At 40.5% G+C, this 14,557-nt stretch overlaps 1 protein-coding gene across 1 annotated transcript; it reads right to left on the minus strand.

Annotated features, from left to right (window-relative positions):
• Positions 1 to 23: 23 nt before the first annotated feature.
• Positions 24 to 10,051, minus strand: LOC125985119 (integrin alpha-6). Its single transcript, XM_049747673.2, has 26 exons — positions 9,776 to 10,051; positions 7,870 to 7,997; positions 7,718 to 7,797; positions 7,375 to 7,636; positions 7,174 to 7,305; positions 6,776 to 6,989; positions 6,520 to 6,713; positions 5,981 to 6,078; positions 5,778 to 5,905; positions 5,634 to 5,723; positions 5,494 to 5,555; positions 5,251 to 5,420; positions 5,034 to 5,174; positions 4,841 to 4,956; positions 4,596 to 4,752; positions 4,437 to 4,514; positions 4,184 to 4,263; positions 3,522 to 3,599; positions 3,352 to 3,454; positions 3,102 to 3,272; positions 1,798 to 1,899; positions 1,589 to 1,699; positions 1,389 to 1,487; positions 1,195 to 1,320; positions 1,028 to 1,122; positions 24 to 582 (listed from the first exon to the last, which is right to left on the minus strand). Exons 1-25 carry the CDS (start codon positions 9,964 to 9,966, stop codon positions 1,057 to 1,059), a joined length of 3,177 nt encoding a protein of 1,058 aa, XP_049603630.1. The 5' UTR covers positions 9,967 to 10,051; the 3' UTR covers positions 24 to 582; positions 1,028 to 1,056.
• Positions 10,052 to 14,557: the final 4,506 nt, after the last annotated feature.

The following is a 14,557-nucleotide window of genomic DNA, read 5'->3' on the forward strand; positions in this document are numbered from 1 at the left end:
ATGATTACACACGCACATGCATGGATATGGCAACTTTAATTTATTCTTTAAATTTTAATCCATTTGCCAATTTCTACACTGCAGTCATTGCACAATGTGCATTGTTGGGAGCAATTAAAAGTCACACTTGTTAGCATTATAGAACTCTTTGGTCTGTCTCGAACGTAACAAAGTACCCCTTAAGTGAATAAATACATAAACGCAACAAATAAAAAAAAATTATAAATTCCCTTGACCCCACTGCCCTCCATCCCACCCGACACAAAATGTACAAAATATGCTCTAAAGTAATTTAAGACCATCAACTGAACAATGTCTCTATTTTCATTTAAGACTAAAAATCCTCACTTGAAGTGGACATTTAAAAAAAAAAAAATGTACAAATGAATATCTTGCTATTTACATTCCACCAGGATGTGATTCGGGTTATGAATAATGCTTGTTGTCATGCCAGGTTGTCACCCAGGATTTCTTTTCCAGGTTTTGCCAGTCAGCATTCGCATCCCTGTCCTTACGTTTGATCCGAACTGCGGTGTAACTGGGAACTTTGACTTCGTGTTTGGCCCGTTTGAAGAAGCCGCACTGTGCCAAAAGAAATATATGATCAGTGAAGATGAAGAGGAAAATCTTGAATGTGTTAAGTGGCTATAAGTGCAGTAGCAACCAAGGAAAAGAGCAAAACAGAGATGCTGAAGGGCAATTATGAAATGTTAAAGAAATATGTCATTGCTTGTTATGTGCCACCAACCCAAGGCCAAGCATGCACAGTGCTACCTTGTCTTCTGAGATCAAGTTCTCAAAACATTCATTTTAACTTTAAGTTGAAGCACTCTTAAGTCAAGGTAACACTGTATATTAATTCAAGTAATAGTCACATGACCAAAAAAAAAATAAAGCACCTTCAGCTTTTGAAATAATAGCATTCACGGTATTGAGTGAAGCCCAAATTCAAGTTCCACAAAAGTGACAGAGAACTAAGCACCACATTTTCACTCATTAATAGCAGGCTGGGTAAAATTCGCCTCACGTTTTGTTTTCCTTTTTTTTTTACTTTTTTCACGCATTTGTCAGCTTCTGTTTTTCTGACAGGTCCCGTTTGTTCCTTTTCCTACAGACTCCACACTGAGGAAAGGCAAGTTGTTAGCTCATCTTTATCATCACAAGATATAATGCCAGTGCGTGAGCTTATTTTACCTTCCAGAGAAGGAAAGCCAAGAGTGCCAGTAAGAGCAGCGCCAGAAGAACAGACAAGACAATGATCCACCATGGGACTCCTCCACTTCGGGCCTCGCGCCTCTCAGGGTATGCCGTCAGTGTCATCTGGAAGACAAATTTAAAAAAAGAAATGAAGTTTATTATCTCATTTGAGTCACATAGTGCGAGCGTACCTCGGTTTCAGCGTTCTGCAACACCATGTTCTTTCTCGTGCTCTCAACATGCAGAGTCGCCTTGACGATGACCTCCACATGATGCAAATTGTTGTAATCCTGTTTGGAAAAGCAACAATAACAAAAGGACAAATGCAACCTGGTCATGGAGGAATTGTGTCTGACAGAAATCATTTCGTTGATTAATCGAGAGCTGTTACCGTCAACAATGTGCCGTTCCAGAGACGGGAGTGAAGGGTGATGACAGCGTTACTGTCCAGGCCTTGCAGGGGACACTTGATCTTCACACACTTGGCCCCACCGGCACAAGACTGAAATTAGAGAGGCAGGCAGAAGTTAACGATTTAATGAAATGTACTAAAATTACTCAAATAAAACAATGCTAGTGGTAAAGTATTTTGTTTTTTACCAGAACTTTAGCATTCCCCTTGTCCACCAAACGTGAAATAATTCCTTCGTCACCTTTCCGGGTTTTTTGTGAGGCCCTTTTGTACCTGGTGTTGCTGGTGTCCTTTAATAAAAAAAAAAAAAAAAAATGCAAAATTGTAAGCAAGATCACATTAACATTTCTAAAACTTTATTTATTTCAACGGATAAGACATGACAAATAATTTTAAAAAATATAACATAAAATTGATATTTGTCCACTAATCTTTGCGTATGACAATTTTTTAAACTTTTTTATCACAAAAATAGTTGAAATTGCCTATTTCCTGTTCAAATATCAAGGTGAAACGTTTTGTTTTACTCTTCGGACATAAAACCGCATTAAAAAGGCACAGGTTGAGGCAAACAATACTCTGCCACACTGAAAGGGGGCGTACGTGAGCCAACGGGTGATTAATGCTGCCCCATTTATAGCGTGTAGAAGTAGATATGACAACAGCTGTCAAACTCAGGATAGATTTTCTGTTATTTTCCACTATAGTGCTAAAAATGAGGTGGGCTGTAAAATGAAGGAAACATTTTTGGAATTTGATGACGTGATGATAGACGAGCGTCAAAGCTTCATGAGTTGCTGGCCAAAAATGAAAGAAAATGTGTCTGAACTAAAAGAAATTTGGGAGGACTTTCACAACAAAGCTTTTTGTGGCGCATGGACTTCATCGACAAATAAAGGTAAGACCGCAAACATAGAATTGCAATGAGATACAAAATAACCAGTAGCCAATTGAATAATATACTTTTTTGGATTTAAATATTTGTTAATCTGACTCTTAAGGAGCCAGTACCTCAAAAACCATGAAATATTCTTGGACCCCCAAGGTGCCAGACTAGATGACTGTCTTTTGAGGATTTTCAAATAAAAAAAAAAAAAAAAAATATATATATATATATATATATATATATATATATATATATATATATATATATATATATATATATATATATATATATATATATATATATATAGTCCATATTTCCAATATTTCCAACAATTCCACCCAACATACAATGAATCTTTATCAGCATTTTCTGAAGACTTTTTGGGGCTTTGTAAAAATTGTTGTAGTTTTACGGACCCTTAAAAATCCTTGGTCCCATTGCCCCCCGTCCCCCTCAAGGAAAAAAAAAAATCCTAGCTCCGCCAGTGACATCCTTGAAATCAACTCCGATTTAGAAAGTGCTTTGGCGCCATCAAGTGTCATCTTGGAGCATTATAGAAAAAGAACAATGTCACATGGTGTCAAATTCCATTTTCTCCCCACTGACCTTTTTGAGAGGATTGATCTCCGATTTTGGCGTACACTCGATGTGGTTCACGCCTGTGGCGGTGACCTTTGTCAAGTAGAGAAGCCACTTGTTCTGCTCGGTGGTCTTGGGCCAGTCAATATGCAGGGTGGCAGTGCCAATATCTGTCAAGCGCCTTCCGCTATTGATGATCTGAAACACATGATATTATATCACCAATTGCAGAGGAAGATGAGGAAGAAGAAATCAGCAAACTTTCTTCTGTACTCACTCTGATCTGATGTGTGACAGGACTTCCAATGTCCCGTTCCGTTTTCATGGCAGACTGATCTTTGGCTTTTCCTGAGAATTGCACCTGCGAGGGCTGAACTTGCCTGGGAAAATGGAAACTGCCTTCAATTCTGTCCGGTTGTATATTTGTAAAAAATATATATATTTTACCCTATCATATTCAGCTGCAACATGATGGCCACATTGGCCTTGGCTTTAACACCGGCGAGGGTCGGCTGCTCGCTGGTTCTGCAAGGAATCAAAAGTAAACAGCTTGTAATTAGCCACACTAGCCAAAACCGGCTAATAAATTCAATGCACAAGCGCCATGGTTGGTCACTAACTCACATTTGCAAAATAGTTAATAGTGATAATTGTATAAAAAGCTACTTCTAAATACACACATTTGGAAACTACAAGATCAATGATAAAAAATAGTGTTCAATTACTAAAACAAATGATACAAAGTGAAAATTATTCATTTTGAAATGACTCAAGTCCAATGTATCACACTGGAGATCCTCTTCTGTGAATATAAAGTCTACACACCCCTGATCAAATACCTTTTTTTTTTTTGTGATATAAAGAAATCACCAATTATGTTATCTATGACCAATTCCGTTTTATTGCTTTTTTAATGTATATTTGACAGCAATCATTTGGTTGCATAAGTGTGCACACCCTCTTCGAACTGGGATGTGTGTGATTATATTCGGAATGAAATAGTCACATTCAAACTCGTTAAACTGAAGTTAGCACAAAGTGCATATTTGCCAAAACGACATGATGGTAAAACGACAATAAAAGTGAAAGTGTACCGAATGTGAACTTACGTATCCGGTCGAAGATCAACCTCGAATTCTGTGGTGTTTACCGAGATGGCGGCTGTTCCCAGAATAATGTAGAAGGTTTTCTAGAAACACACATACAGACAAAAGCACAAGATGGTAGTTTGACTGCTGAAAGTTTCTTCATGGATTCCATTTTAGCACTTTGTTGCTAGATTTCGCGACTTTGCCAAACTACCATAGCAACTAACCGCAATCAACAACTCGAACATTTCTACACAAATACGAGTTCACTCACCTCAGCGTCCCGTTTGAAGGGGTTTCCAAGTTCACAAGTCACCAGAGAGCCGTTCTTATTGGCCGTGCAAGTTACAAGCTGGAATCAGAGTCGTTCAATTACATTCGAAAAATGTGTGAGTGAATTTGTTTGTTTGTGTGTGTGTGTGTGTGGGCATACGTTGGGCGGGCTGCGGAAAGCAGAGTATGTGATGGCACGTGGGAAGGAAGCCACCACTCGTGCCTCGTGGGCATCATCTCCGTTCTGATTGGTCACTTTCACCTCCAGGGCGATATCCCTCTGTTTGCTAAGCGAGATCACTGGCACGCCATTTTCCCTAAACACAAAGACAATGGATGGCATAGTAAAAAACAAGATGTGTGTGTCGGGGGGGGGGGGGGGGGGTCATTATTGCTTTTTCTCACAATGGCAACGGTGTGAAGGTGTCGTCCTTAGTTGTCATGTAGCCATAGCGGTGCCCCACCTTTAAGTTACTCCGGCAAATGTTGTCACTGCCGCAACCCTCTTTGACAAATTGAATCTATCGAGATATAAACACACGACATACGTGACGTGATGTAACGTCCTAAAAGAAATGGCAACACACATCTTGCATACCTCACTGCGTGTCAACACACTGTCTTTAGCGTCGAGGACAGGCGACATTTCAGATGAGCTCTGTCTACGTTTGCGTTGGCCGTTCTTGATCTCCACATCCACGTCGATGGGTACCCCTCGAAGTTTGTCACGGATGTTGTCCTTATCGAGGATTATTTACGCACATTACGTACACATCAATAAGGAAATGATTTTTCATGTCGAGTGGGATGTCAACCTGTATGGTCAGCTGCCGTGTGATACATTGCTTCCTTCCTTTGGTGTCCAAAACCACGGTCCCTTTGGATTCATATTCGCTGTCAGAGGCCGACTGTTGAATGAAGGAGGCCCTGGGGAGGAGATTCTTCTTTCTTTGTTCAGCGTCGACCGACAGGGTGTATGCAACCGCTTGAAGAAGGAGAAGGGAGTCAGGTTTGGTGTACAAAACGATTTTCTTGAAGGAAAAGATGATCGCTCTTACTCAGTCTCGGGGAGTAGCTCTCGGGGTTGGCATTGTAGGTGAAGCAAGCTTGAACGTTCATGCTGGGGGAGGAGCACAATCAGAAATTATGTGGACAGCAACCTTCTCCACAGAAAGCCATGCATTTTCTCAAAACTCACCAGAACTTGTCCCCACAGTTCTTATTAGTTAGGTCGATTTGTTTTGGCGTGTAAGTGACTTCCTTCTTGATGGCGATGACGGGGCGGGCTCTGAGAAGACAGGATGAGCTTCTCTATAGACAGGAAGCAGAGCGGAGCACTCACCTGTACACAAAAACGGCATCGGAGAGGGATCCCACAGCCAGGTCAGGGTAGGCGTTTTTATCCAGATCCATGTTACCCGCTAAAGAGTAGCCAAACATTTTCGCTCCCGCGGGCTTGCCAGACAAAATCTACGGGGAAATTTGTTCAGCAATTTTGACATTTTCTCAACATTACGCTTGACCAAGAGGTTATTTTTTGTGAACCTGTTCTGCTTTTATGGAATGGAGTCCTGTTTTTGATCCATGGTAGATGTAGACATTTCCAGAATTGTCATCGTCGTAAGGGGCTCCCACGGCAAAATCTGTTACAGTGAAGAAGAATCGTGACTTTAAGGGAGTGGGTCTCAAACATCGTATAAGGGGTACCCGGCCAAAAATTACTGCTGAGGATTTATGACTGTATTTATTTATAAAGTTAAATATCCAGTGCAATGTCTCATACTGAAAAAAAACACAAAAAACATTGTTTAGGGGTGCAATGGAACGAATTAATGGCATTTCCATTCATTTCAATGGGGAAAGATGATTTGAACTTGAACGTGGGTGATTTGAGTTATGAATTTGGTCAAAGAAGAAATTAAACTTGTACCTCAGGGCACTGCTGTATTTTAACAAGTGATGATTCTTTTGTAGTTTTTTAATATTATTAATTATAATAATATTTGTGCAATATTACACCTTTTATTATGGCAATCTCTTTTCGTTTGTGGTTTGATAATCAGCTATTAACACACAGGCCTCACCATGGTAACCATCCAGGTTAATGTCACCCAGATTTTCCACAGCCAGGCCAAACATGGAGTCCATCGGTCCGTCAATTCTGGTGGGGGTGATCTTGTCCCATAGTCCGTTTTTGTTGACAAAGACGTACGTGGCGCCTCCAATCTCGCCATCTTTCTCAAAGTACTGAGGCGCTCCCACCACAATGTCATCCCAGCTATCAAACCACACCATTAGCATCTGGTAGACTAGCATACACGCTCTTTCATTTTGACTCACCCGTCCCCGTTGAGATCCAGCACGGCCAGGTCATAACCGAACGACGAGGCCAGCCCCTCGCCTTCGACTGTGTATTCTTCCAACAAGATGTTGCTAGTATCGGGGCCTTTCTTGAGCAGAACTATCGCGCCACTGTGATTGGCCCTGGGAGCGCCCGCCACCACCGTCAGCTGACCTTTCTTGGTCAGACGCTTGCTCGAGTCCAGGGAGAAACCTGTGACCAGGAGACAGAGGCTTAACAAACATGCAGTGGTGGCTTTTTACTTTTACGTAATTGTACGTGTAGATTTTTCTGATACCTGCACAATTTTTTTCTAATGATTATTTTTCTTTTTTTTTTTTTAACTGCAATTTTGCCACCACTGTAAACATGACATTGTAAGGAGTGAGTGCTTCACCGAGGTAGCTGCTAGCAGGTGCAGGGACAAGATCGGGGTTCTTCTCATTTTCATCCCCTGCCTCAAAAGGCCCGTCGTCATAAATACCCATCTCTAGGAGGGAGTCATTTTTTTGTTCCAAACGTACCACACCTAGAGAAGCAATGTTTTGTTAGACATCAAAAGAGGATCACTCAGATATGGCACAGTCTTATGTGTCACCTTTCCAGTTGTAAGCTCCAGGAGCTCCAAAGATGAGGTAATGATAGTTCTTGTCAAAAGTGGCCGAGAGGCCCTGCTGGCAGGAGCCGAACATCTCGTGACCTCTTGGCCTGCTGTCGCAGAAATGCCATGTTCCTCCATCCTCGCTGGATGAAGGGTCGATTTCCAAATTCTGACTCAGCACGTAACAGCGGCCGATGATGTCGCGGGATTCAATTGGGGTCCTCACATTGGTCCTGCGCTGGTATCGATGGGCACAGGTCTACATGGGAAAAAAACAATTGAAGTTATCCTCAGCTAAAAAAAACCTCATTTTTAGAACAAATTGCCAAAAGATGTTTACCACAACTTTGCCTCCTGGCCCCTGACTGTTGACCGTCACTCCCATCCACTGATTCTCTTTGCTTTCTCTCTTAGTGTCCTCTGAAAAGTTATCAAAAAAATGAGTGATTCTTTTTTTCAAAAGCTCAGAAATACAGTCAGCAGGAATCTCACCGTCTTTATCAAATTGAACTCGCGCACAGCCTGAAGAAGGTGAGCTCATGTCACAGCTGTACAGTCCCCCCGTCACTGCTGCCGTTTGACCGGTAAAGCCTTTAGCTCTCGGGGCCCCGACCAGTAGCCTGGATCAGACACAAGAAAGATTATATTCAGAAAAAAAAAAAAAAAAAACGCCATTTGTGGCTTCATCAATTGCACACTGTTCAGTTTAAGTAGCTTAAACTGTCATCTTCACTCAACGAGCTCTTCCTCTTGTGTGTCGCATTAGCACACATTCCAGCGTTACACACAGCCAGCTATTCAAAGACGGGTTCTATCTCTCGCAACACACACACACACACACACACAAACAGGATGTCTTTGTGGGTTGAAGATTTGAGGCAAATGCCACCAGCTCTTTTAAATATGAGCCGGCAGAGTGTTACTTAAAAACATGGATGGAACGGATGCTTGTCATCGGGAGCATAGCGGTGATACGATGACCCCGCCGTTGACCCAGTTGTTGAACTTATCATTGAGCAGCAGAGGAGGAAGCCCTATTGCTTCAGTCAAAGAATAAAAAAAAAAAACAGAGACAGTGTGTGTCTGTGTTGGTGTGGCATTGTTTACACACACACGCACACACACATACCGTGGTGCAGAATCACCGGGACACCAAGGCCAGAGCAACAGAGTGACCATAACGTAACAGAGGCATCCCATTAAAAGCGGTGTAATTTATTTTTATTTATTTTTTTACACAGCAGTGCTTCCTGGGGCACAGCCTGTTGCTTGGCAACATCTGGCAGCGCCCTATCAGAGAGAGAGAGAGAGAGTGCAAACGAGAGAAAGAACATAAAGCCATGTGCTGCCCAACCTCCATTTTTCCACAAAATGTCTGCCAGAAGCCCATCCCAAGCCGGTAAGAAGAAAAAAAATATATTTTTGCTGCCCAGATGAATAAATTATTCCTTTCTTTTCGGCATAACCATTTTTGAAAGGTATTTGATGTTGGATAATCTTACACAACCTGAGGCAGAACAAAAAAACCTGACACTCCTTGTTATGTAGCAAATACTGAAGCACTCACAAGAATGCAATGGTCAAACTTCAGTCGATTTTTTTTATTTTTATTTTTTTTACAACCCCACTTTCACTAACAGTCATCTCAGTCTGATAGTGATTGAACACGCCTACTCACGCAAACACACGCAAACCGTAAGAGCTCCTCGTGTCCTCACCTGCAGGTACACGCACAACACATTGCTGTAGGGTGTGAATTTCTGAATATCATATAACTGAATACTTGTTGCACACGTGGCTGGGAGACGACTGTTATCTATGCCAACGACATTTAGTGACGGGCAGAACAATTAAATAATTTTCCACTAGGTGGCAGAACTTTACACAATGGTTGTTATTTTAATATGATTAGGCCTACTGTGCTATTGTATTTGAATGTTGGTCATAATGGCGGGATTTACTTTGAAAATCAAATATACCTATTTCTTGAATTAATTATTATGAATTATTTCTTGACGGAAATAGCAGAGAAAAAGCTAAAAAGCAACTTTACAGCAGCAATCTGGTTCACATTCCACCACTGCCAGGGAAAAAACCTTCCATAACAAGATCTGTTGTCATTACAGAGTAAAATGTTGACAGCTACTTTCTGGATTGTCACAATCTACAAGCTCCTGTCGCTCAACGTGAGCGCGCACGCAAACGCGCACAAGGCCAAAGACTCATAAATTATTAACTTTAACAGAGAAGTTCTTCAGAGACTTCTTAAACATTAACAAAAGTTGAAAAGTAAAGTGCGCAGACCCATTCATGTCGAAAAGGTGCTGATATCTATACCTGAACCCAAATGATGACGTAACATTTGAGAAGAAAAGTGTACAATTAAAGTTGCTCTCACATTCTTTTATCCTCTGGCTCAAGCTGTCGGTGCATGGTCATGGAAAAACCGAAGAGGCTTTCTGGATCTCCGTCCTTGCGCACGACGTCCTCGGTGTCCAGGTTGAAGGCTGAAGACAGTTGAGCGCATCCCAGCAGGAAAGCGAGCAGCAGCCGCAGTGCACCTGACGTTTTGCCTTTCATGACACCCATGCGGTGCGAATTCTCTGGAAAAGTTGCGGAAAAGGTGAATCCTTGCTGTAGGAGCGCAGTGACACTGAGAGAATGTAAGGAGGGGTTAAGCGGTGTGCACTTTTCATTTTGGTTTGCCCCTCCCTCCACTAGACCCGCACACACGCATATGCGCGCACACAATAACCCACTATCGTCCCACGCAGAACTGGAAATTAGTTTCAAATACATTGTAATGGGCAAGACGATACAGTCTGTTTAAAGTTTGCAACAACTGCTCAAATTATAAAATAGCATAACTTTTTTTTTTTTTTTACCTTTGTGAACTTAAAAGTGCCTGTATCTTACAATGACTACAGTAATCCCTCGTTTATCGCGGATGATTGGTTCCAAAAACCACCCGCGATAAGTGAAATCCGCGAAGTACGGTCACCAACAAGAAGTACTGGGCAGGAAAGATGCTAATTCGCGATCGTGCTAACACGCGAAAACAGACTTCTAAAGGAATGTAAACTAACATTTGGAGCAATATTACATTGTCCTAAAGGTTAGACATGTTTCCTCAATTTAGAAGTTTTATTTTGACTTTTAAATGTTTTTTTAATTTGGAAAAAAAAATCTGCGATGTAGTGAAGCCGCGGATCACTGTATACCTGTGTTTTTTTATTATATAACAAAATGCCATTCTTGATATAAAAAGTTATATAATAATAATAATAATAATAATAATAATATTTATGTGGCTGTTTGGCGACTTCCTGACTATATGACGGTGTCGCAGGCATTTCACGCAACCCACCGCTTGTTCCTCACAACCAAACGTGTTAGCAGACAACGCAGGCTTTGTGTGCAGGGAGAGAAAGAGGGCAGACAGAAAGGGAGAGGGAGAAAGAAAGAAGCCGCCCACATACTGTACAAAAGGCAAAAATAATGGTGGAAGACGGGAGTGCTCAAGCATAGAAAGGGCAAAGTGGGAAGAATGCTGTTCTTATATCCATCCAATTATTACGCCATTTGGAACTCTGCGGATTGGCTTTGAGAATCTTCTAGGAAAACTTGGTTGTTTATTTGCTTGTAGGTTTTAAAACCCACTACAGGTTTGATGCTACTTAGTCATATTTGACATGATAGGAAAATATACAAAACTGCTTGATGGTCACTGTTGTTCTAGTTCAAGTAAAGTCTAGCATGGGAGGAGCACCAGTAGTCAGCAACATGAATCAGCCTTATCGTGTTGAAAGAGCAGCGTTCAAAGTTGGCAAGGGTGGGTGAAAAAACTCCCTCTGACCTTCAAATTGCTCACACACACATTTGCCAGTAAATATCTTTCACACACTTCAGCTTCCCTCACAGGATGAATTAAAAAAAAAAAAAACTTATTTACTAACACAAAAATGCTTTATCCAAATAATTACGAGTTACTTGGTGTCTGTCACATAGACTAGCCTGAGGCCCGGCCTACTGTTTGTCCTTAAAATCACAACTTGTGGAAGGAACAAATAAACAGAGTGCGGGGAGTGTCATAATGGCCATAGAGGTGTGTAAAGTATTTGTGTGTTTTTATGGCCCTGTCCAAATATGTAGCCTTGGGTTATTGATAACCGCAGTAGTCTGTTTTACTGAGCCTAAGACCTTTCATAACTGTGACAAGGTAGTGCACGTTTACTGAACACAGTTGCCACAATTTCATATTCAGAACATTTTAATTTTGAAATAAAACATAGGCATACTCAATCACGACATGTATTGATTGCAGGTAAATCAAATTTACTAATCTATTCAATCCAGTGGTGTTCTAATACCCTCGGGTCAGTTTTGTTCATTTCTTCCACCGGGAAGCGATGTAAGTTGGAGTTGCAACAAATTTTATGGAATGAGCTCAGAGGATATATGCGCTCGCACACATGCATTTGAATAGTGTGTAACCTAAAGCTGACACCAGCACAAAGCAGACCAGTTTGCCCCGCAGCTAAAGAGAACCATTATTGCCACTATGCGGTAGAACTCATTTTAATTCAAAAACACACATGCACACACACTCGTTTGTTTTAGAATAAAATAAAATAAAATAAAATAAAATAAAACTAAATTAAATTAAATTAAATTAAATTAAATTAAATTAAATTAAATTAACAGAGATATTCAGAAGACAAAAGAAAAGTGCTGGTAAATTCAAAACAGATAAAAACATTCCAGGCAATAAAAGAATCAAGTTGAAAAAACAAGCTTTTCTAAACTGTAAGTGACAATCAAGGTCTCCCTCAACCTCCTTGCACCAGTCGGGTGACTTTAGTTTACAAAGTCAAGCTCTGTTGCACACGCTTGCATTCCTCCAAATTAGCTTGTGACACACCACGACAAAACACCTCTCGTATCGAGGAGTTCAATGCACTCGATTTTTTTCATGCATTGCCCACTCAATCACATCCCCATGCTGAATCCCGTTTATTATTAGAAACTGAATGAAAGGCTGAAGGGATGTTACATCTGCCATTTTCTCAACTATCTTTCAAAATGTGTTCAGACTGCAAAGAGGATGTTATGTCGTATTTTTTCTCCACCATTTATTTAGTGTTACGTATCGGTATCAATATATCGTACGAATCGAGTCGACTTTTATTGGAGGAATGCACACCCCTACAATTTAACATTAGCATTAAGCTAACAGACAGAAAAGTTATGTGGTTCTTCAATGAAAGACAGCTCAGTCGCATCTCAAGGCAGCACTGCAATCTGTTTTTAAGCCTACTCAATTCTTCTTGCCCAGTCATAGATGCTCCTTTAATCAACCAGTAGCTACATGCCCCAGTAAAATGAATGTTCACTTAAAAATGATGTCTTGCTTTACTGTCCCGCAGGTGTCTGTTCTGTAAAGGTGACTGACTGCATGAATCATATTTAGCAAATGTGGTTGATGCAGATGTAGTCAGACAGATCTGCATACACAAGTCTTGAAGATAAACTCATCATATTCTGAGGTTAACATGGAATCCTGGAATTCCTGTGGTGCTTCCTCAGCAGTATCTCAGGTAAGTGTGATAAATCACAACTTCCACATATGGGAATGTAAAAAAAAACAAAAATCTTGACAGAATTTTATGCACAACAATATCAAAATGAAAATGAAGGGCCCATTGTTAGATGTTTAGACAATTCTTTGTTCACTTATTTATGGGAAAAGTGTGATCAAGATGTTTTTCAGTTCCATCCCAACTGTGAATACAGCAAAGCATCTTTGGATGACTTTGATGAATGTGACAGCGTACATTTTCGTAGCTTTTTAGTCCGACTTAAAGATATCCGAGCACAAGAGAATTGTTTTCCAGCGAAGAAGTGCAGTAGGATGGGAGGCCGGGAATGAGTCCCAACATGCCGGAAAGGAATGAAGGATGAATTCATGACCAGAGTCTGACACCTCGCCCTGTCACTCCCTAAATCTTCAACGCTTACACATTTTATTCAGCTGGTACTGTTGCAATTTCACCTTTACTAACAAATGATTTGAGTCATGATAAATTCCAGTGTACCAATATAAATTGCTGATATGATCCCCAGTTAAAATATTACACTATCAAAGAGGGTTATGCAACAATTTTATTCCTCCAGGTTGGATGCGATATCTACAAAGCGGCATGATATCTTTTGTCATAACACACGTGGCTAATAAAATCATAACATGTGAATCATTTCCTGGCCGGACATGAGTAACAAACTCACCTTTATTTGTCCAATCCTGCCTGCCACACCCACAACACTGGAATAAGCACAAGCACAAAACACACACCCTGATATCAAGTGGAAGTTACCAAACATACCCTTGGGGCTGGTTTTTCTTTTTTTTTTCTCACTGAGGTGGTTTACACCTACTCAAATCAAATGTATATCAAACTCATAGTTGAAGAAAATTTATCCCCTGTGAAGGTTCTTTTTTTCCCATGCATTTCTTCTGTTTGGAATTTTGATGGCAGTGTTTTGGGTGCTTTTGTTTTTTAGACAATGAGACAACCAGCATCGTCTTTAGCCATGAAAAACTGGAAAACATTGCCCTCCAGCGGCGAGAAAACGCAATTGCAGTTTTTTTTTTTATAGTTGAACGTAAAAGTGAATGGTGAAGCCAATTTAAACGTAATCTGTCAAATGTCACGATGTGTGCGCATCTCTCTTTACCCGCATTTTACCAAGCATCTGTCTGTCGGAAAATTATAGAAAAATCACAGGTATCAAATTTTCCATTGCAATGCTGCAGATGAATAGTCACATACAGCCACAATGTTAACAAGAAAAAAAAAAAAAAAAAAACTCGAAAGATGCTATTGTCGTGCCATAGAAGTGGCGTAGCCTCCATATATAACAAAAGAAATGTTGCACTTACTGCACGACACAGGTGGGAAGTATCTAATGTCAAGAGTTCACTTGCGCAATGTAATATGACTCAAATGAGCTATGATTTCGCTTCTTGGAGAACTGTAGAGGAACCAAAAATTAAAACAAATACTCAGTAATAAACTAGATATGGTCATAATAATCGAATTATTATTTAAAATATTAGGGATTGGGAAAAGTTGAGTGTTGCTTAAATTTCACTATAATGGGGGATCTACCTGGGTTGAAT

The sequence above is a fragment of the Syngnathus scovelli genome, chromosome 17 (genome assembly GCF_024217435.2).
Source record: "Syngnathus scovelli strain Florida chromosome 17, RoL_Ssco_1.2, whole genome shotgun sequence".
Classification (NCBI taxonomy): domain Eukaryota; kingdom Metazoa; phylum Chordata; class Actinopteri; order Syngnathiformes; family Syngnathidae; genus Syngnathus; species Syngnathus scovelli.